This window comes from Solea senegalensis, linkage group LG5, assembly GCF_019176455.1.
Source record: "Solea senegalensis isolate Sse05_10M linkage group LG5, IFAPA_SoseM_1, whole genome shotgun sequence".
Taxonomy (NCBI): domain Eukaryota; kingdom Metazoa; phylum Chordata; class Actinopteri; order Pleuronectiformes; family Soleidae; genus Solea; species Solea senegalensis.
The window spans coordinates 25,883,289-25,905,299 of record NC_058025.1 but is presented as its reverse complement, the minus strand read 5'-3'; the positions used below and the strand labels follow the sequence as shown (position 1 = coordinate 25,905,299).

General features: G+C 42.7%; 1 protein-coding gene across 5 annotated transcripts; it reads left to right on the top strand.

Moving 5' to 3' along the window:
• Window positions 1-37: 37 nt before the first annotated feature.
• On the top strand, window positions 38-21,984 carry adamts13 (ADAM metallopeptidase with thrombospondin type 1 motif, 13). 5 transcript variants are annotated; one of them, XM_044026228.1, is made up of 29 exons: window positions 38-101; window positions 2,400-2,514; window positions 9,734-9,797; window positions 9,889-10,025; window positions 10,936-11,019; window positions 11,120-11,244; window positions 14,033-14,179; window positions 14,258-14,392; window positions 14,516-14,666; window positions 14,795-14,899; window positions 15,310-15,461; window positions 15,554-15,620; window positions 16,108-16,234; window positions 16,313-16,461; window positions 16,536-16,656; window positions 16,748-16,828; window positions 17,804-17,985; window positions 18,062-18,218; window positions 18,360-18,489; window positions 18,570-18,749; window positions 18,856-19,054; window positions 19,132-19,234; window positions 19,310-19,442; window positions 19,522-19,704; window positions 19,778-19,982; window positions 20,161-20,674; window positions 20,750-20,929; window positions 21,385-21,560; window positions 21,667-21,984. In XM_044026228.1, the coding sequence occupies exons 2-29, from the start codon at window positions 2,479-2,481 to the stop codon at window positions 21,820-21,822; spliced, it is 4,179 nt and encodes a 1,392-aa protein (XP_043882163.1). In that variant the 5' UTR covers window positions 38-101; window positions 2,400-2,478; the 3' UTR covers window positions 21,823-21,984. The 5 variants fall into 5 exon arrangements, with proteins under 5 accessions (XP_043882163.1, XP_043882164.1, XP_043882166.1 ...); XM_044026229.1 differs by lacking the exon at window positions 38-101 and adding an exon at window positions 1,205-1,469; XM_044026231.1 differs by lacking the exons at window positions 38-101; window positions 2,400-2,514 and adding an exon at window positions 9,322-9,435 and having other exon boundaries at window positions 20,161-20,443; window positions 20,531-20,674.
• The last annotated feature ends 27 nt before the right edge of the window (window positions 21,985-22,011 follow it).

Below are 22,011 nucleotides of genomic sequence, written 5' to 3'. Positions count from 1 at the left end.
AGAAAAAGCAAAGTACTGTGTTTGTACTCGGGCACCTTCACTGCGAACATCTGCTCTTCACATCCATGGTCAGTGATGTCCGTCTGAGGGACGCCATGCCAGTAATCACCATCCTGTGTTTGTCCTGGATATTACTTATACTCTATGACACACAGACAGACAACTGTTATAAAGGGGAATACATTTGCTTTGTTTTACACCAAACTTCAGAGGGTTGGAGGCACAGATTATATTAAACAGTAGTTAAGTAAACGGGAAATGTCCCCAGATGAATAATCATTGTCTCAATATCGATCAAAATAATTATTCTAGGCCAGAACTGAATAGCCCTATGTTGTGTCAAATCATCAAATCATCTCCGCGCAACGGCATTTGTCTGTATGCCAATGTTTGGAAACTGGTGTCACCCAGCAACACCCACACACTGCACAAGAAGTCATTCATTTAGTGTCATGACGGACGGACGGACGGACGGAGGCAAGGAGCAAGCGCACCAGCATCAAGGCGCTAGTAAAGCAGCAAGGCGGCTGCAACAAGCCGCAATATCATTTTTATACGTAATTACTCAGATAATAAAGTTATGCACGGGAGCATCAACAAATCATATATTGCTGTTGCTGATGAACACAGAACAAATGTCATTGTTCTGTGTTCCAGTGTTTATATTGGAAACACATTATATCTTTAGATTCTCATCCATGCATTGCGCCGTTAAAGGAATACTTCACCGATTAGCATTTAGCTTTGTATTACTAGAATAGGGCTAGTATTTTTGAAAAATTGTGCTTCCCAACCTCAGAAAAATAGCTTCATTCAATTTTTTTTTGTTACGTACCCATCAGTGACATTTGGTCCGAGGCTTGAAACTGCAATGCTAATTCCGCACTTTTTTAGACCCACTCGTAAGGGGGCGGGACCTCGTTCCCAGAATGTAAACAGTGTCCGCCATCTTTGCTAACAGTTACAGTGGCATGTAACAAAGAAAAGAATACAGATATTTCTCAACTCTGGGGAAACTGAGGTTGGGAAGCACACTTTTTCAAAAATACTAGCCATATTTTGGTAATACAAAACTAAAAATTCCTTTAAGATTAACATTTTGTGTTATATATAATTTTATAAATCTGATACACAGCAATGTTGGATGAAGTTTGACTTTTATATATACAGTTTATACTAGATATTTTCCCCAGCCCTATCTCCTTAACGCCCATCTGTGGACCACGACCCGCAGTTTTACGGGCTGCTTTTGAATGGTGAATGGACAGCGGAGTCACCTGGAGCGACAGAAAGCACGAGCACTGACTGGAAAAACACTCGCAACAGCCAAACGACCTTTCTCCCCTCCGCCAGAGCAGCTGGACGCCGCCGGCAGACAGAGAAGTGCAGCGGCCGCTTAAAGTACACACATGCGGTGGAATTAGCCGTCATGATGTGGCGTTAAGTCTGCGCGAGCGTCACAGAAACAGGTGGCTAACAAACACACACATTCATAATCGATGAATGGTCGAATGAACACAAACCAAAGTGTTCACACGTATTCGGTGTGTTTATTGTCGGTAGACGGGAGGCAGCAGTGTGGGATGTTGCCCGGCAGCACCATAGCAACACAGTTTATGGCTGCCTGCTAGTCGATGTAGACTCCGTGCCCACGCCGTGACTTGGAGCTAGTTGACTAATTAGCCGACTTAAGGAAACACCTTTATATGAATAAAAAGCATGTCAAAGTAGTGGGTTTACCTTCGCAGCACAAGCGTGGAGTCGTCCTGACGCACAGAGCCGCCGCCTCCTCCGCTGAGTTCCGGAGAGAGCGACTACACTGCTGCTGCTGCTGCTGCTACCGCCGCTTGCTGCTGCCACTGCCGCCGCCACCGTCTGCCTGTCTGCTCCGCTGCCGCCGCCGCCGCGCCTCCGTCAGGCTGTGACGTTGCTGCTGGCAGAGCCGGAGACGAACGCACTCACACACTCACACACACACTCAGCCCTTTGTATGAGCGTTTACACGTGTCATTTCATGTCGAAGTGAAGGTTTACTCTGCCCTCACTGCGAGGCAACCAGCGTTTACATGCGGTTTAGCTATTTCAGGTTTTCACTGCCTGACTGAGCCACTGAGCATATAATCAATTACCAGATTAAATTATAAACAGGGCCGCTCCAAGAAAGTTTGGGGGCCCGAGGCAAAAGCAACCAGCTGTGGCACCAGGTTTTTAAAAAGTTGTGAAGGGGTATATCATTTTTGTTGTTGCCAATGTTATTATTACTTGGTTTTAGTGACTCTGTCCGTCTGTCTGTCTGTGTTTCCACACTTGCTAATATGACCAACAGAGGCCGACGGAGGCTTGCGTGAATGGGGTCTGCCATCTCTGATCGCCTTGTTTTGCCTCTGTTTTGGTCTTAGTGAACAAACGACTAACCACTGCGATGGATGAGGTGACCTGAGCCCAACAAAGTCGAGGAGGACGACGAGGAGAAATTCTATGTGGGACAATGTGGAACGGCCGTTACCTGTAGAGGTAAGGCAAAAATGTCAATAACGAAAGATAAACACAGAATTATTTCCCCCCCTCTGTTGATCTGTAAACTCAAAAATGTCCTTCAGCTGCTTCACCTTCAAATCTTTTTCAAAAATCTGTATAATTTGTGACCAACTCGAACTTTACCCATAACAAGAGGGAGGGGCCGCCCTGCGTTTGACAGGATGATTGACATCAGTCTATAGCAGCTCTGCTCTGACAGCCGTCATGAGATCGGAGTTATACATTTACTTTTGGAAAAGTGTCGGTCTAGAGCCGAATATTAAAATGTGGGACATTGTCTCAATACACGGGACACCTGGTCACCCTATATCACAACCTATGTTTTGTCCTCCTTCATCCAATATGTACAAAATTGACAAAATATGTGGAAATGTTCATTTCATAAGCACCAAGAGACATATTTACAGTGAATGTGTCCATGACAGCTTAAGGTCTTGAATACATATGAAGGTATATTGATGTTTTAAAAGGAAATCTCAGAGGTACTTGTTTACCGTGTCTCATTATGAAATACAGAGAGAGTTGATAGGCTTATTCACCATTGTGTGAACTCATTTAACAATGGTCTGGGAGTATAGGCTCCCTCCAATGTCCAAAATGTTGCGTTTATGAATGACTTTCAGGCAAAATAGGCACATGGAAGCAGCCTTTTCATCTCCTCTCCATTCTATTTCAGTACCACTGCACAGTCCATTATAGTCGCACAATTCTCGCCCATGCAGTAGATTCATTGATTTTAAAAAAGAGGGGGCAGAAAATACGACCAAGGGGACTGAGCTGCTGCTCTCATAATAGCGAGCTCTTGGCAGAAAGAACATGGCCTCATTAAGGGCTTTCTTACCATGATGTTGTTGCCGTCTCTGGTGTCTTTACAATTTACCAACCATTTTAGAAGGTCCTCTCAACTCGAGGCTCCAAGCAATTTGCGGCATGCTACGCCTACACTGTTTAAGGCTTTCTTTTTTTTTTCCAGTGGTGAGACGACATGTCCTCTTTACAGTGCAGCTCAGGGGACTGCAACCATGTGGCGCTTCCTGTCGCTGTGTCTTTCAAAGTGAGCGCCTCTTATTTATCGAGGCGATAAAAGTGTTTCAATATTTGGTCGGCTAAAAAAATATATGTGCGACGTTTTAAAACCTCCCCAAACTCAACAGGAAACATGGAAACACTTACATGAAGTCAATCCAAACATTGTTTTATTTCAGTACATGTTTTATTTCTTTTTATGTGTTGTGATATTTGTGGCACGTTTTTCTTCATGTGTTGTGTTGTGATATTTGCGGCGTGTTTTTCTTCATGTGTTGTGTTGTGATATTTGCAGCATGTTTTTTTCTTCATGTGTTGTGTTGTGATATTTGCGTTTTCTTCATGTGTTGTGTTGTGATATTTGGTGTGATGTGTTTTGTTGTGATATTTGGGCGTGTTTTCTTCATGTGTTGTGTTGTGATATTTGCAGCGTGTTTTTTCTTTACGTGTTGTGTTGTGATATTTGCGTGCGTTTTCATGTGTTGTGTTGTGATATTTGCAGCGTGTTTTATTCCGTTTGTGTTGTGATATTTGCAGCGTGTTTTTCTTCACATGTTGTGTTGTGATATTTGCAGTGTTTTTCTTCACATGTTGTGTTGTGATATTTGCGTGTGTTTTTTCTTCACGTGTTGTGTTGTCATATTTGCAGCGTGTTTTTCTTCCGGTGTTGTGTTGTGATATTTGCAGCGTGTTTTCTTCACGTGTTGTGTTGTGATATTTGCAGTGTGTTTTCTTCATGTTTGTGTTGTGATATTTGCGGCGTGTTTTCTTCTTTGTGTTTGATATTTGCAGCGTTTTCTTCGCGTGTTGTGTTGTGATATTTGCAGCGCTTTTCTTCATGTGTTGTGTTGTGATATTTGTAGCGTTTTCTTCACATGTTGTGTTGTGATATTTGCAGCTGTTTTTCTTCATGTGTTGTGTTGTGATATTTGCAGTGTGTTTTTCTTCACATGCTGTGTTGTGATATTTGCAGTGTGTTTTTCTTCATGTGTTGTGTTGATATTTGCAGTGTGTTTTTCTTCATGTGTTGTGTTGTGATATTTGCGGCGTTTTTTCTTCATGTGTTGTGTTGTGATATTTGCAGCGTTTTTCTTCATGTTGTGTTGTGATATTTTGTGTTTTTCTTCACATGCTGTGTTGTGATATTTGCAGTGTGTTTTTCTTCATGTGTTGTGATATTTGCAGTGTGTTTTCTTCATGTGTTGTGATATTTGCACATGTGTGTGATATTTGCAGTGTGTTTTTCTTCACATGCTGTGTTGTGATATTTGCAGTGTGTTTTTCTTCTGTCAGTGTGTTTTTCTTCATGTGTTGTGTTGTGATATTTGCAGTGTGTTTTTCTTCATGTGTTGTGTTGTGATATTTGCAGTGTGTTTTTCTTCACATGCTGTGTTGTGATATTTGCAGTGTGTTTTTCTTCATGTGTTGTGTTGTGATATTTGCGGCGTGTTTTTTCTTCATGTGTTGTGATATTTGCAGCGCTCTGACATTGCACACGATGTTATCTTCATTTATGGGTCAATTAGGTTTAATTATATGTGGGTGGAGGGAGGTCCTATTTAACGTGGCCCTAATTATGATGGCCGAAAATGCCAAGCAGCACACACAAAAAGGTTCATAATTGTTTTTTACTTCTGACATTGACAGGATTAATTACTGCTTAGTTGCTTATTGCAACTGCATAGCAGAGGCGTGGGGGTGTCGTGGGAGCACATGGACGTACGTCATGTATGGACATCTGCACTGTTTTGGTATTTACTCAGAATTCCGTAGAAATGAGTTACACACAAGTATGAATTATACACTCCCATTAACACACACTGTGAATTTCCCCGTGGTGGGATTAATAAAGTCTTATCATAAATTGGCGGAGATAACAAGATATGAGAGTCAGAAAATCAAATTTCATAAAAACATTGTCTTATTTTGACTCTGATACTTCTTCCTCTTAAGCTCTGCGCACATACTTTGTGTTAAAAATGGCTCCGGGGTTATTTTTGTTTCACATCTTCATTCCGTATCATATGATAAAGCTGTTTTCAAAGCTCTTTTGCTTGTCAAAGCTCCCAGAAGTCTCACGTATCTGATCTGATTTAAAATAGGAATGAAAAGTTATTTTCAAAACTTTAATGTGATACCCCACATTGTACAGATGTGTCACCTGTCTCGTCGATCGGGGACTAGACAATAAATGTAGTCTGTCCAAAACAAAGCAATACTGTTAATTACTGATTTGGTGAAACCAAGGCCAGCAGACAAAACCCTGCTGTATTGGATTGAGGGAAAAATAATTTAAGTTCGACTGCCATATTTTCTAAAGAAGAGAGACAGGAGTGAATGTCGTGTAGCCTGCAGATGCATCGATCACTTATTAAGCTGCACAAAAGATGCAAAGACGAGTCATTTATCACTTTTTCATCATACTCCGAGAGTACAACCTCTCCAGTCAGACCTCTATAGACCGTGTACCGTTTATTAAATGTCAGCATCTTACGTCAGCGCCATACCAGCACATGCTCACTCCAATAAACTGCAAAAAGCCTTATTCTACGACATACGTATCCCACTGGGAGCTTTGTCCATTCAGCCAGTCTGACTTGGTCAGTTTAGCATTCAGTGTCGTTCCCTGCAGTCCCTCCAACTGCAGCTACTGTAGTGAATAAAAGGCTGGAGATAGAAAGAGGTAAATCAATGACAGATTCCTCATCAGATTTCTAGATGCATAATTTACCTTTAGTTGTACTTATAAACTCATGGTTATTTCACCAGTGCAGTTTAAAACCATCCATTTATTCTCGCAAATATCGCAATTCCATAAATTCCACTTGGTTTGGATGGAAAACGTATACGACGACTATGATTTCCATCTATATCAGTGGGCTGTGGTGTTTACTGCTGCACTGCTGAGAGACGTCACCCGGGAAACACGTTTAGTTTATTCCACTCTCATGTATCGTGATGCAGTCGTTTTCGGGCAGAGAGAAGTGCAGTTAAAAATAAATCGTTTAACTCCCGTTCCCAAAACACTGACAGTCGTTTCTCTCCTTTTTTTTTTTTTGTCCTCCTCTCGTTCAGAGACGGACTAGAAAAGCACTCGTACTTGCAGATATTTATCAGAAACACACATGGCGATCATTAGATCGTCGTCTTTGCTGCAGGGGCATAATTAAAAGCCCCCGTAGTGTCTTCACATTGCTAGGATAGGCTGACAGATGGGAGACTGCTGGCAGGACACCACTGTTTGGAAAACATCTCCATAATCTTGCCTTGCCTCTGACTTCCACCAGCCTCAGTATTGCTCTGCATGCTGGAATATTATTATCTCAAACGCTGTCAATACACCATCAACACCGTGCCGGTCTTAATTAGCAGAGAGGAGGATTTGGATTTTATGAGGCCGTTTGGTGGTGATATTTTTATGTGTGGCTATAACATCTGATCCGTCACTCTGGCAGTTTTATAAATAGTCACACGGCAAACTTTGAACAGAGATGCAGCTTCTCCGAGTCCAGATTTAGACCTTCTGTTTACAATATCACTTGCTATATAGTGTGTTATTGTGTTATTGCTCTGCCATTATGGCCTTATTAGCAAGATCCTTGTGCTGTGTTTGGATATTATTAGAGCTCATACTAACAATTATTTTCTCAATTCATCGTTTGGTCCATTAAATATCAGACAACCTTAAAAAATGCTGTTTAGTGTTCGTCAAACCTGGAAATGACGACGATCTCAAATGTCTTGTTTTGTCCACAAACTGAAATGATTCACTTTTAATGATTTTTTTTATTCTCCAGAGCAAAGAAATGAAGAAAATACTCACATTTAAGAAGCTTAAACAATTGAAAATCTAGTTTTAATTATGAAAAAAGCTTCATAATTCAAAATAGTTGTCGATTCATTTAGTAATCGATTAATAGTTTCCGCTCTAGATATTATGATTCATAATATTGATGATTGATGAACCTATGTCAGCTGGGATTGGCACCAGCGCCTCCCCCGGGCGGTAGAAGAACGAGTGAGTGAGTGAATTGTTATTGTAAAGTAAAGTATTAATGCTTCAGGGGGTTTTTGCAGACATGAATCATTTACAGTGTCAATGAAACGCAAACAGAGGCCAATCCCTTTACAAGCTAAGGCCGCGTCACATCAGTGAATCTGAAAAAATGGAATAAAACTAAAGTCATTTTAACCACATCTGCATACAAAAATGTTGAGAAAAGTTAGCCTGAGTGCGTTAGCCTGCCTCTGTTTGGCCTTGGTGATGTCACAGTATTTGCATGCTGACAACAGGCTCTGCCCAGCAATACTATCAGCAGGCGTGTGGAACTATCACTCATCTGTTTTGTTTATTCAAGGAAAAACCTCTCTTTATTTCATGATTCAACACTGTTTTTGGTTTTTTTCCCCCCCGTTTGTGAAATCTCTAAAGACAGGACGTGTTCTAGCGATACCTGGCGTCTTTTCACACTGACTTCAGTTACTTTTCGTTGACAGTCGTTGGTAAAACTGTCAAACAGTCTCCAGACGCAAGGGCTGAGGGAGTGTTTATGTGTATACAGCAGCAGCGCAGGGGTGGGTGTGAATAGAAAGTGTATACTTTGGTACTGGTGAACAACTGTGGTAGAATTTACTTCACCTGTCTCGCTTTACTAGAGCAATATCACTGTCGTCTCTGTCTGTCTTCACATGAGACGTATCCTCCTGTGTTGGGTGAGTCATGTTGCCGGGCAACATAAGATCTAAAATACCGCTAAATAGAGAAATGCAGTCGTGTGGAGCTGAATGCTTCATCGGCAACTGAATATAAAGACGATCTAAAATGACATGTTTACAGTTTGAATGGTTTAATAATAAGATTTAAACAGTTAGAATGACCAGAAATGACACTGTATCAATCTAACTCTGACTGATAGAATAGCAGAGATAGTTTTTCTTCACCCCACAAACAATTCCTTCCTTCCTGAAGTTTACCGCAACCGAACCAGATTTTCCCGAGGCGTCGTCTGTCGTGCCCTCCAGAGCGTCCCATATGACGGGGTATATATAATTTAGGGCGTCATAAATATGCAATCCCGCCCCTCTTCCGAGCAGACATGGGAACGAGGATCCAACAACACTCATCGCAGTCTGTTGTGCTCGGTAAATCCCGGCAGGGTATCGAGGGTTTAGGAGTAGAGCAGCGACGGTGTGAAAAAAGATATTCATTCAGACTGAAGACTAATGGCACATGGGCCGGATTCTTGGTTTTATGGAGATAAAGTAAACTAGGACCCAATGTTTTACTCTATATTTGTATCTGCATTTAAAAAAATACTTACAGAGAATAAGAGAATCTAATTGTATCCACTAAATGATGTTTTATGTCTGATGTTCTGCTGTGTGCACTCTGGTCTCTGCTAATTTGGATTGTGTCTGCCCTCTAATGGCCGCATCAAGCAACAACACTTTTTTTTAACAGCCGACACAAGATAATTAGAATGATTCCAGCGTTGACTGGGGGATTTGAAATGTCTGGGCACGAAGGTGGATTTAAGCGCAACGCAGCTGCCACCGCTGATTCCCTTTCATCCTCTATATTGCTCCGTGATGAAAGACAAATGGGAAAACAACCAACGAGGGTTGTCCTCTCGGCCCCGCAGTCAGAGCAAATATGTGTGTCACTCATCAACCTTGGTCCCCGGCTGTTTACATAAACACATGTTACACATGCCCTCTCGGAGTAGGAGGATCAAATATTGTCTCGGCACTAAAGCAGAGCAGGTATAGACGCACAGGAAGAGGTTGGAAAACATGGCTTTTATGACTTTGCTCTGTCTGCTGTTGCCGTGGCCTGGCTCCGCTGCTCTAATGAGATCTCCACCGGACGAGGTAGGTGGAAAGCTGCGGGTAAACAGCAGCAGCAGCAGCAGCAGCAGCAGCAGCAGTGATTCCACTGCCCGGGACTTCTGCAAAGTACATTGAACTCTTAAACTGTTTATCATACAGTAAAAAGCTCATGACCTGAGGACGACTGCTTTGAAATACTGGCCTTTAGAAATCAAGAGCCTTCAAATATATATGTGTTTTCATTCAGTAAACCACAGATCTAAATTTAGGTGACAGGTTGTATGTGTGTGTGTGTGTGAAGGAGCTAAAAATACTGTTCCTGTTTGTTCCTCTCTAATAGTTTCATCACTCGTCCAGTCAAAGAATCATAATTCCTTCTCCTGATTCTTCCACTGACGCCTCCGGTATGTGATGGGACAGGTCAGCGTCAGCTATATTAAAAAAAGAACACACCTTTCCTGGACCTGTTTCCACCGTGTTTTGTTCCTCTGTCAGCAGAGAGCGGGCGGCCGCGTCGCTCAGCCTCGACGCCTGACATCACCCATCTGGAACTGCTGGTGGTGGTTGGCCCCGATGTCCAGCAGGTCCACAAGCAGGACACGGAGAGATACATCCTCACCAACCTCAATATCGTAAGTACGAGGGGGAAAAAAAAACAGATTCATTGGTTCATTCATTCGTCTTCTACCGCTCTATCGTCCACATGAGGGTCTCTGGTGCCAATCCCAGCTGACATATCACTGGAAAAAGGCCACTCCAAAAACATAAGCAATAAAAATGAATACAAGATATCTGCCAATGGAACAAAGTGAAAATTGTTTTGGTAAAATTTCTTGAAATAAGACATTATATTTAAGCCTTACTTGAAATTAGCTGGGAAAACTCTTCTTTTTAGCTATATTTTACTAGTATTGTGATGTTTTGTGTCTCGTAATAAGCTTGGGATGCTCAAAAGTGGCATCTTTTTTGTGATCCTATTTGTTTCAAGTGTATTTAACTCATTTTTAGTTCTATAATTGTGACGCTGGTCTAGATTTAAGTCCAACGCCTCCTTGAAATTAGATTAGAAACTGGCATTTTGAGGCAAAATGTCTTGAAGTTAGCATTCCTGACTCAGTTTTCAATAAAGCAGATTTGTGGTCTTAATTCAGGTGAAGTCTATTTCTTAAAACGAGACGATTCGTCTTTTACAAATAACACAGCAGCTTAAAAACCGTCTGACATTGTTTCATCTGAGATGTGACTCAAAACGACTGTTGCATGTAACAAAAATAGTCAAGATGCACCTTTATCTCACTTAAATCTTACTCTTTAGGTGATTTTGTCTTATATGAAGTGTGATGAGATATTTTGACTTGAAATTAGTTTTTTTGCAGTGTAGAGCAAAAGGCACATACAAGACCCCTGCTCTGACCGGGTCGCGAAACCCAAGTCTTGTGTCCGATCCAGTAATGAATGTTAAAAATATTTGATCACTTCCAGGGAACACACTTACAATACCCATTACATCATTAACTGACTCATGCACCAATCTCCACTTAGGCCTCAGAGCTGTTAGGAGACATGACCCTGGGCGCCAACATGCACGTGCACCTGGTTCGCATGATAATCCTGTCGGAGCCAGAGGTAGGTCACACCAAATGAGTTACACAGCTGTACATGTACTCTGACTTATCGCTAGTGTCGTTATCCATTAAAAATCATCTTTCCTCTCGTTATTTCCCAGTCAGAGATCCAAATGTCCGCCGACATCACGTCATCTCTGAGAAGCGTGTGCGACTGGGGCAAGAGGATAAACCCCCCCAACGACACAGACCCACTACACGCTGACCTGCTGTTGTACATTACAAGGCACGTTGTACATTACAAGACACACTCACCGGCTGTATCATGTGGTGTTATATTTGAGCCACATTCTTGAAGGAACAATGTGAGAATTTGAGCACAGAAAAGTAGAAAATATTCACATTTAAATAGTTGAACAATGACAGAAAGTAGAAAATAGACACATTTAAGAAGCTGAAAAATGAGCGAAAGTAGAAAATAGTCACATTTAAATAGCTGAAAAATGAGAGAAAGTATAAAATAGTCACATTTAAATAGCTGAAAAATGAGAGAAAGTAGAAAATATTCACATTTGAAGAAAATATCACATTTAGCTGAAATATCACATTTAAAATGAGAGAAAGTAGAAAATATTCACATTTAAGAAGCTGAAAAATGAGAGAAAGTAGAAAATAGTCACATTTAAATAGCTGAAAAATGAGAGAAAGTAGAAAATAGTCACATTTAAATAGCTGAAAAAGAAAGAGAAAAAATAGACACAATTAAGAAGCTGAAAATGACAGAAAGTATAAAAATAGTCACATAGAAAATAAGACACATTTAGCTGAAAATGACAGAAAGTAGAAAATAGAATAGCTGTGAGAAAAGTAGAAAATAGTCACATTTAAATAGCTGAAAAATGACAGAAAATAGAAAATAGTCACATTTAAATAGCTGAAAAATGAGAGAAAGTAGAAAATATCACATTTAATAGCTGACAGTCACATTTAAATAGCTACACAATGACAGAAAGTAGAGAATAGACACATTTAAGAAGCTGAAAAATGAGAGAAAGTAGAAAATAGTCACATTTAAGAAGCTGAAAAATGAAGAAAACTAAAATAGACATTTAAGAAGCTGAAAAATGAGAGAAAGTAGAAAATATTCACATTTAAGAAGCTGAAAAATGAGCGAAAGTAGAAAATAGTCACATTTAAGAAGCTTGAAAATAGATAGCTGAAAAATGTAGAAATAGAAAAGCTGAAAAATGAGAGAAAGTAGAAAATAGACACAATTACGAAGCTGAAAAATGACAGAAAGTATAAAATAGTCACATTTAAATAGCTGAACAATGACAGAAAGTAGAAAATAGACACATTTAAATAGCTGAAAAATGAGAGAAAGTAGAAAATAGACACATTTAAATAGCATTAGAAAATAGACACAAGAAGCTGAAAATGACAGAAAGTAAAATGGTCACATTTAAATAGCTGAAAATGACAGAAAGTAGAAAATAGACACATTTAAAAGCTAAAAATTGAGAGAAAGTAGAAAATAGACACATTTAAATAGCTGAACAATGACAGAAAGTAGAAAAGATTCACATTTAAGAAGCTGAAAAATGAGAGAAAGTAGAAAATAGTCACATTTAAGAAGCTGAAAAATGAGAGAAAGTAGAAAATAGTCACATTTAAGAAGCTGAAAAATTAGAGAAAGTAGAGAATAGACACATTTAAGAAGCTGAAAAATGAGAGAAAGTAGAAAATAGTCACATTTAAATAGCTGAAAAATGAGAGAAAGTAGAAAATAGACACAATTACGAAGCTGAAAAATGACAGAAAGTATAAAATAGTCACATTTAAATAGCTGGACAATGAGAGAAAGTAGAAAATAGACACATTTAAATAGCTGAACAATGACAGAAAGTAGAAAAGATTCACATTTAAGAAGCTGAAAAATGAGAGAAAGTAGAAAATAGACACATTTAAGAAGCTGAAAAAAGAGAAAAGTAGAAAATAGTCACATTTAAGCATTAGAGAAAGTAGAGAATAGAAAAGCTGAAAAATGAGAGAAAGTAGAAAATAGACACATTTAAATAGCTGGAAAATGATAGAAAGTAGAAAATAGTCACATTTAAATAGCTGAAAAATTAGAGAAAGTAGAAAATAGACACAATTACGAAGCTGAAAAATGACGGAAAGTATAAAATAGTCACATTTAAATAGCTAGACAATGACAGAAAGTAAGAAAAGATTCACATTTAAGCTGAAAAATGAGAGAAAAGTAGAAAATAGACACATTTAAGAAGCTATGAAGAAAGTAGAAAATAGTCACATTTAAGAAGCTGAAAATGAGAGAAAGTAGAAAAATAGACACATTTAAATAGCTGAAATGAAAGTAGAAAAATAGACAGCATGATAGAAAGTAGTAGTCACATTTAAATAGCTGAAAATGAGAGAAAATAGAAAATAGACACATTTAAGCTGAAATGATAGAAAGTAGAGAATAGACACATTTAAATAGCTGAAAAATGAGAGAAATAGAGAGAAAAAAGAGTAGAAAATAGACACATTTAAATAGCTGAACAAAAGTAGAAAATAGACACATTTAAATAGCTGAAAAATGAGAGAAAGTAGAAAATAGACACATTTAAGAAGCTGAAAAATGACAGAAAGTATAAAATGGTCACATTTAAATAGCTGAAAAATGACAGAAAGTAGAAAATAGACACATTTAAATAGCTAAAAATTGAGAGAAAGTAGAAAATAGACACATTTAAATAGCTGAACAATGACAGAAAGTAGAAAATAGACACATTTAAATAGCTGAAAAATGACAGAAAGTAGAAAATAGACACATTTAAATAGCTGAACAATGAGAGAAAGTAGAAAAGATTGAGTTTGTGAGGGCATACGAGTAAAACTGTGTGAGAGGAGTTATGTTAAAATGAATAATTGCATTGTTGAGCACAGAATGTATTTTTGTTATTTAGTTTTGCTCGTGTATCATTTCTCTTCAAAATATAATGTCTGTGCATGGTATCATAAGTAGATGCATTAATGAACAACCCATGTTTTACTGCGTCACTCAACAGGTATGACCTGGTGTTGCCCGATGGGAACAAGCAGGTCAGGGGGGTGACTCAGCTGGGCGGGGCTTGCTCCAGTGAATGGAGCTGTGTGATCACAGAGGACACGGGCTTTGACCTTGGGATCACCATCGCCCATGAAATTGGCCACAGGTAATGAAAACGGCTAGAAAATGTACCATGCAGCACTTTCTTTGACGTATCTTTAACCGTGTGTTTCACATCACCCAGTTTTGGCGTCAACCACGATGGAGTGGGCAACACGTGCAGCAGGAGTGGCTTCATGATGGCGTCCGACGGAGGCTACAACAGCGTGGATCTGACCTGGTCCCCCTGCAGCAGACAGCAGCTGCTCACGTTCTTCAGGTGGGCCAAACGTCTCTCACCCGTCACACAGACCTTGAGCCGGTCTATTTAGTCTCATCCCCGGGGGACGTTCCATGTGGTTTTTGAGGGTGTGGGAATGAAATCATTGTTTGGTTTTCTCAGTGAAGGCAAAGCTGAATGTGTGAGCGACCAACCGGCCGTGGAAGGGTCTCTGCAGGACTGGAAACCCGGTCTTTATTATGGAGTCGACGATCAGTGTCGTATAGCCTTCGGTATCACCGCCAGAGCCTGCTCTTTCACCAGTCATGACCTGGTACGTCTCCTGTAATAACAGCTTTGCGCCACAAGGTGGCAACAGAAACAGTCATAGTCCTGATATGTGTGTGTGTGTGTGTGTGTGTGTGTGTGTGTGTGTGTGTGTGTGTGTGTGTGTCTCTTCAGCCGGCCTGCCGGGTCCTGTCCTGTCAAATCAACCCCGAGGATGAAAGCTCCTGCAAACGACTCCTGGTTCCACTGCTGGACGGGACAGAGTGCGCTCCACATCAGGTACTGGCCTGTGATCAGTGAGTCATTGTGGTGCAAATACCACACACTCCATGTGTCATTATTTACCAAAAAGTAGAGCTGCAACTAACGATTATGTTCATGAGCGATGAATCTGTCGATTATTTTCTCGATTAACAGATGAATCGTTTGGTCCATAAAATGTCAGAAAACCTTAAAAAATCCTGATCGGTGTGAAATGATTTCTTTGTTATGCAGAGCAAGGAAATTAAGAAAATAATCACATATAAGAAGCTTAAACAATCGGAAATCTTGTTTTAATCATGAAAAAAAGCTTCAAACCGATTAATCGATTATCAAAATAGTTGATTCATTTAGTAATCGACTAATAGGCACAAGCATGTTGTATTTGCTTATTCATCGATGTAATAAGGGTGAATCCTGTGTTGCAGTGGTGTCTGAAGGGCCGCTGCGTGTCGCCGGATGAGCTGGGCTCCTCCGTGGTGGTGCACGGCTCCTGGTCCAGCTGGTCCGAGTTCTCTCCCTGTTCGCGCACGTGTGGCGGGGGAGTCAGACACCGCACCAGGCAATGCAACAACCCAAGGTGAAAAAGAAAAGCACCAGTCCCAGCAGCAGCATCATCATTATTGTTGACAGCACCGGTTATTTTTCAAGATATCTGTCCTGATTTTTCAGACCTGCTTTTGGAGGGAACGACTGTCAGGGTCCGGATGTTGAGGCTGAACTATGTCACCAGCAGCAGGTGAGTTGTGACTGGCTGTGTTTGCAGCACGTCAGCACCGTTTGTTTAGTGGATCAGTCCCAAGAATCGTCCCGATCTCGCGTGTCTTCTAAAAGAGTTGGAACAGCGAGGCCAGTTCCTTTATTATTTTGAACACATGTGGGTGTGACAACATCAAAAGATGAACGTTTCGGCTTTTATTTCCAGGTATTTACACCTGGATCTGATACACAACAACGGAACACGACATTTTTAGGGGAGAAGTATTGGAGAAAAAATGGATGATTTCAAACAAAAGGTGCTATCCTTTGTGTCGTGTGTAGATGTAAATACCTGTAAGTCAAAGCTGAAATGTTCAACTTTTGGCTCATATTTATCTTTTGGTGTCAAAACCAAATGTTTTCAGTCAATGGCAAAAATAAAGGAATAATAATAATAAGCTTTATTTGTATAGCACCTTGCATACAAGGAGCCTCATGTTTTCCCTCTGTGTCTCCATGCTGTACAGTCATGTGAACACACGCAGGTGGATTTCATCGCAGAACAGTGTTCACAGACGGACCTGCAGCCCCTCTACCTGCAACCAAACACGGCCTCTTTTTACACGTGGATCCCCGCGGTCGGCTTTGCGCACGGTGAGACCCGCGGAAAACTTTCATTTGTACAGAAAAAAGAAAAAACATTTTACAAACCCATTTGTTTGTTGCCTTCAGGGGACGAGCAGTGCCGATATACGTGCCAGGCAGATGGAGAGAACTTCATGGTGAGCCGCGGCGCTCAGTTCGTGGACGGGACTCGCTGCGAGTCGGACCGCCCGCCTCCCTTTGGCTCCACAGCCGCTTGTCTGAGAGGGAAATGCCAGGTAACGACGATGACGACGCAGTCTTCCTCTTTTCACACATGCTTGTTTTGTAATTCACCGTTTTCTGTGATCAGCTGTTTGGCTGCGATGGCGTACTACACTCTGGGAGAGCACGGGACGTGTGTGGGGTGTGCGGCGGCGACGGATCGTCGTGCAGTTTGACGTCTGATTCCTACACTGCTGGTCAGGCCAGAGGTAGAAAACAACACGTTAATGAATCCGTATATTGAATATCATGCGCGTTGTAATTCCTGTATTGTTTATAATTCTTTGTTTCCTGTTTCAGAGTACACCACTTTCCTCTCTGTGCCGGTGAACGCCACACAGGTTCACGTCGTCAACAGGGCGCCTCTCTTCACTCACATGGGTGAGTGTCACCACTCGCAAAAAGAGTCGCGATATCTGGGACCCGAGCACGCAAATTAGAACTGCCAAAAAAAATGATAACATAATAGAAATGTGAAAAAAACCAATGCAAAATGGCCCAGTAGCGCCCCCCACAGGTCATACCTATGGAGTGGTCGAAATTTAGTTGCGCCAAATTTCCCGAAATTTGGTAGGAACATCGTTCGGCCCATGACGGACAAAAAATCGAATTGGGACCATGACCTCAACTCAACAGGAAGTCGGCCATCTTGGATTTTGGTGTCCATCTTGGCGTTTCGCAAGTTTTGTCACCGAATGAACATGTCTGAGGGCGTTTATCGTAGCAACACGGAAAAAAAAACGCATCAAATTGTACTAGACCCATCCAAGTTCAAGAGTCGATGAAATGTTTCGCAGATTCAAAAGGGCGTGGCCACGGCAGGCATCGGAATTTTGGTGAACTTTGGTGAATTTTGGTGAATTTCGGCGATTTCACCACAAAACAGGAAGTGCGCTATAACTTCGCCATACATTGGCCGACCGGCACAAAACTTCATACGCGACACGAGAGACCGTCTGACACGAGCGACCGCCCCTGAACACATCCTGAATGCGAATTTGACCCAACGTGATGTCGGCCATTTCTAATTCTGCCGTTTCGCCACTAAACAGGAAGTGCCCTGTAACTCGCCCATATCTTGACTGATTGGCTCAAAACTTGATATTTGAGACCAAGGGCCTGCCCTGGAACACCTACACACAGGAAGTAGATTGTCCAAAACAGGAAGTGCCCTTAAACTCGCCCATACATTGACCAATCGGCTTGAAACTTAATATGCGGGATAAGTGACCCGGCTAGAGCTTACCCGGCCTGCTGGCGAGGGCCCGCACAACGCTGCTCGCAGCTTTAATTATGTTTCTATAATCAGTGTTAAAATACTAAAAGCACTCTTTTATTTTGCATTTGTGTTCACAGCTGTGATGTTGGAGGATCGGTACATCGTGTCTGGAGCTGGCAGCATGTCACTGACCATGACCCACCCTTCCCCTGTGGACGATAAACGTGTAGAATATCGTCTTCACCTGACGCCTGAGCATCTGCCTGCGATGGAGGAGCTGCTGATGCCTGGACCGCTGCAACAGGAGATAAACATACAGGTGAGGAGAGAGTAAAAAAACATCACTGTAAATAGAGTTCTAATAAAGCAACATTAAAAAAACACTTTTTTTAAAGGTCTATCGCAAATACGGAAAAGAATATGGCGAGAAAACAAATCCAAACATCAGTTACCAGTTCTACGTACCGGTCAGAAACAGTAGCGCCACAGGGAGCGCGTCTAAAGGAACATGGGCTGTTTTTACGACACCGTGTTCGGTCTCCTGTGGATCTGGTAAGTTACACACACACACATGAATATATGCTCAACCGTGGTTTAATACACTGTAAGTTTTCATTCTTTCAAGTTGCGACTTAAAAAAGTCTTCAGAGATCTCAAACTAAGTACTTTCTCTCGACACATATTCATTTCCAGGTGTGCAGAAGCATGTGTATGTCTGTGTAGATGAAGGTACCAACAACCATTTGGAAGAACACGACTGTAAAATGCCCGCGCCGCCTGAACCACCACAAACCACGTGTCGGCTCTCGCCGTGTCCTCCCCGGTGAGTTCCTCATCAATTCTCGCTTTTTTCCTCCTCTGGACTGACGTACACACTGACACACTTTGTGTCCTGGGGCACAGGTGGGACGCGGGTCAGTTTGGAGCCTGTAGCGCCTCCTGTGGTGGAGGACAGATGGTGCGTCCCGTAAGGTGCGTTCAGAAACACGGAGCTGACGTGGCGACCGTCCCCGACTCTGAATGCTCACCTGACGCAGCGCCACGTGCTGTGGAACAATGTAACGTGCAGCACTGCCCAGCCAGGTTTAAAGTCTACTCTTTACTTGGGTCACATGACCCAATGCCTCCTCAAAATATGTTTTTTTTTTCAGTTTAAACATGATCAGAATTGTTTGTATGAACATCACAGGTGGCATGTGTCAGAGCCAGGAGAGTGTTCGGCAGTGTGCGGCCCAGGAGACGCCAAACGCGTCGTTTCATGCGTCCGCTCAGAGGTCGGCCAGGACATCGAAGTGGATCAGAGCTTTTGTCCGAAGCAGATGAAACCGCACGGTTCTGTGCCCTGTGTCGTTGCCGTGTGCCCTATTGGGTGGGAGTCTGAGGGAGAGGTAAAAAAAACGGCTTTAAACTCACTGTTATTTTCTTTTTTTTTTAAATAAAATAATGTGTGTGTACTTGGCACCAGGACCGGCCCATGTTCAAGTCCGGTTTGTTGCCGCACGCTAGACAAGGTCCTGTGTATGTTTGGAGCCCTGCGATCAGCCAGTGCTCCAAGACCTGTGGCAACGGTGAGGAAAATACGACACTCAAGTTAGGTTTAAACTGATCTGAGCGCGTGTTCTAAAACCCTCACGCTCGTGTAGGGACACTGCAGGTGTGGTTTTCCTGTGTGGACCACCAGACCAGACTAGGGGTGCCAGATTTCCACTGTGAGGCTTCGGCCAAACCTTCGCCTCAGACTGAGACCTGCAGCACATCTCCCTGTCCTCCTCCCACGTGAGATACCAGCGTCTCATGTCACACGGAGTATGATTTTAGAGAAAAGGCCGTAGCAGTAAGATGTCTCACCCACCAGGTGGCGCTCTAAGCAAGGGGTCTGCAGTGTGACGTGTGGAGGAGGGGTGGCCGACAGGGTGCTGTACTGTGCTCGGGAAGCGGAGACGGGGGAGGAGGAGGAGGTGGTGGAGGATTCCGTATGTGACGGCTCGCTCAAACCCTCCGCCGTGGTTTCATGTAACACCCACATCTGTCCTGCGAGGTAAAATCACACACACACACACCTGAAATCCACAGAGGTGAGAATGATCTTTCCTCCTCCGCCCACCGTCCAGGTGGAAGGTGTTCGGGACGTCGCCCTGCTCCGTGTCCTGTGACTTGGGTGTAGCTCAGAGGACGGTGTCCTGTGTCCAGTTTGTCCACGGCAGTGAGCGCGCAGTGGCGGAGGAACACTGCCACGCGGCCGTCAAACCGGCCACCACTGTTCCCTGCCTGGTGCAGGTCTGCACCTTCAGGTGGGAGGTGAAGCCATGGAGCCAGGTATTCCATATTTAAATGAGACGATAATAAGCTGATATGCAGACTGACACGGAAATAATAATTGCAGCCTTTAATGAGATAAAGATCCAACTACAGCTCATAAGCAATACCCCTATGTTCACTTGGTTTTGTTGACACTGTAACCTGAGCTGATCTACTGCGCCGTGTTCCTCCTCAGTGTTCAGTAGCCTGTGGATATGGGATCCAGTCCAGAGCGGTGTCCTGCCTGGGTCCCTCTAAACCCGAGCCCCTCAGCCCCGTGCTCTGCATGCACATGCCCAAACCCATCACCATCCAGGGCTGCTACGCGGGAGGCTGCAGCGCCACCACTGAGGGGCCTCTCCCCTCTACCACTATGAGCTACGACGCGCCTCAGCGCCGCACGGTGGCCCGTCCTCCCAGTCTAACGGAGGCCGTTACTTCCCCACAGACCCCCACTACGACCACCCCAACCTCCAGAGGCAAATACACATGTCGACACTCCCTATTCCCACAAAGAGCAGGAGGCAGATGTGCAATAATCCCAACTGTATGTGCTCTTCTTCCAGATGCATGTGGACAGTTACTCCTGGAGGAGTCAGGCACAGTGGATTTGCGAAATGTGTCGAGCCGCTGCACGGTGTCCATCGGTCGACCCCTGGATGAAGTCATCTACGTTAGAGTGGAGTCCAGCTCCTTGAATTGCAGGAAAAGTACGTTTGTATGTGGGAATAAAACATTCTAACATTGCAAAAGTCTTAACTCTGCGCGCGCGTGTGTCTCCACAGAGGAGTACGTGGCGTTTTTCGACCGGCTGACGTTCGCGAGGAAGTGCGCGCAGGTGGCGGGCAGCGAGCTGACCACGAGGAGCAACGTGCTGCTGGTCCGCCAGAGCCGGCTCACTCGCGGGAACGGGATCGTGTTCACGTACAAGTCGCAGAAGAACACAAAGAGGAGCCATCATCAGAGTGAGGCGGCACATTTGTGTCTGTATGGATAAAAGAAACCGTGTCAGTGTTGAGATGTGTACGCACGTGGCTCTCAGACTGTGGTGCGTGTACCACCACAGGTACGCAAGCTTCCTATGGTCTGATCTTACTGGGAAGGAGTCTGCCTCCTGTGAAACGCTCGGCCTATTTACACCGCTGTATTCTAACGTTTTGTCCACAAACCAAAATGATTCACTTTTAATGATTTCTTTGTTCTCCAGAGCAAAGAGATGAAGAAAATACTCACATTTAAGAAGCTGAAACAATCGGAAATTGTTGTTTTAATCATGAAAAAAAGCCTCAAACCGATTAATCGATCATCAATGTAGTTTCCGATCCATTTAGTCATTGATTAATCGTTTCAGCCTCTACAGTGAACGTCTAAAAACTACAGTGTAAAATCTTCACATTGTACCGTTTCCCCCCCCCCGCAGGCTGTGACGTTCAGCTGTTCTCCCCCAGCGGCGTGTTCGAGAACCCGACGGCGTCCGGCACGAACCACACGTGTCGAGTGCTCATCAACGCCCCTCCCGCAGTGAAGATACGGATCCAGGCGCTGCACATCGGATTAGTATTCAACGCCACCAACGCTCAGTCTACATATATTATGGTAGTGGACGAGCGTGTTGTTCTTACCGTGAGCTGCACACTCGATCAAGGAGAAGTGTAGTAACTACTGTGATATATTTGTGTGTTTTTGTTTTTGTTGTGTTCAGATCCGGGACAAGGACGTCTTACAGACCAGTATCTTTAAAGGCCAACACTTGTTTCTGTGGCACTCGTCCGGAACCATGGCTGAGATTGAGTTCCATGGAGACTACCTGCATTCTAAAGGACGCTTCCGAGCTGAATATTCCTTTACCAGTCTTTGATAATATCGATATATATATGTTCAATATTACTTTAGTTAAAGGTGCTTTTTTTTGTATCAGCCTTTAGATTGTATTATGTTGAGTAAAAAAGACGGCGCAATCTTTTCAAATTTGATTTTCAGGATATTTTTGGACATGAAATAAACAAAACAAAAAGTGTCATTCAGACTGGTCAAGTATAAACAAATA

Excerpts from the sequence above, each read along its gene's own strand:
- adamts13 (XM_044026226.1), top strand. The coding sequence starts at position 9,358 with ATGGCTTTTATGACTTTGCTCTGTCTGCTGTTGCCGTGGCCTGGCTCC. Across the intron at positions 14,667-14,794 it reads CTTTCACCAGTCATGACCTG|CCGGCCTGCCGGGTCCTGTC; the intron begins GTACGTCTCCTG and ends GTGTCTCTTCAG. Across the intron at positions 19,983-20,160 it reads AGGTGAAGCCATGGAGCCAG|TGTTCAGTAGCCTGTGGATA; the intron begins GTATTCCATATT and ends GTTCCTCCTCAG.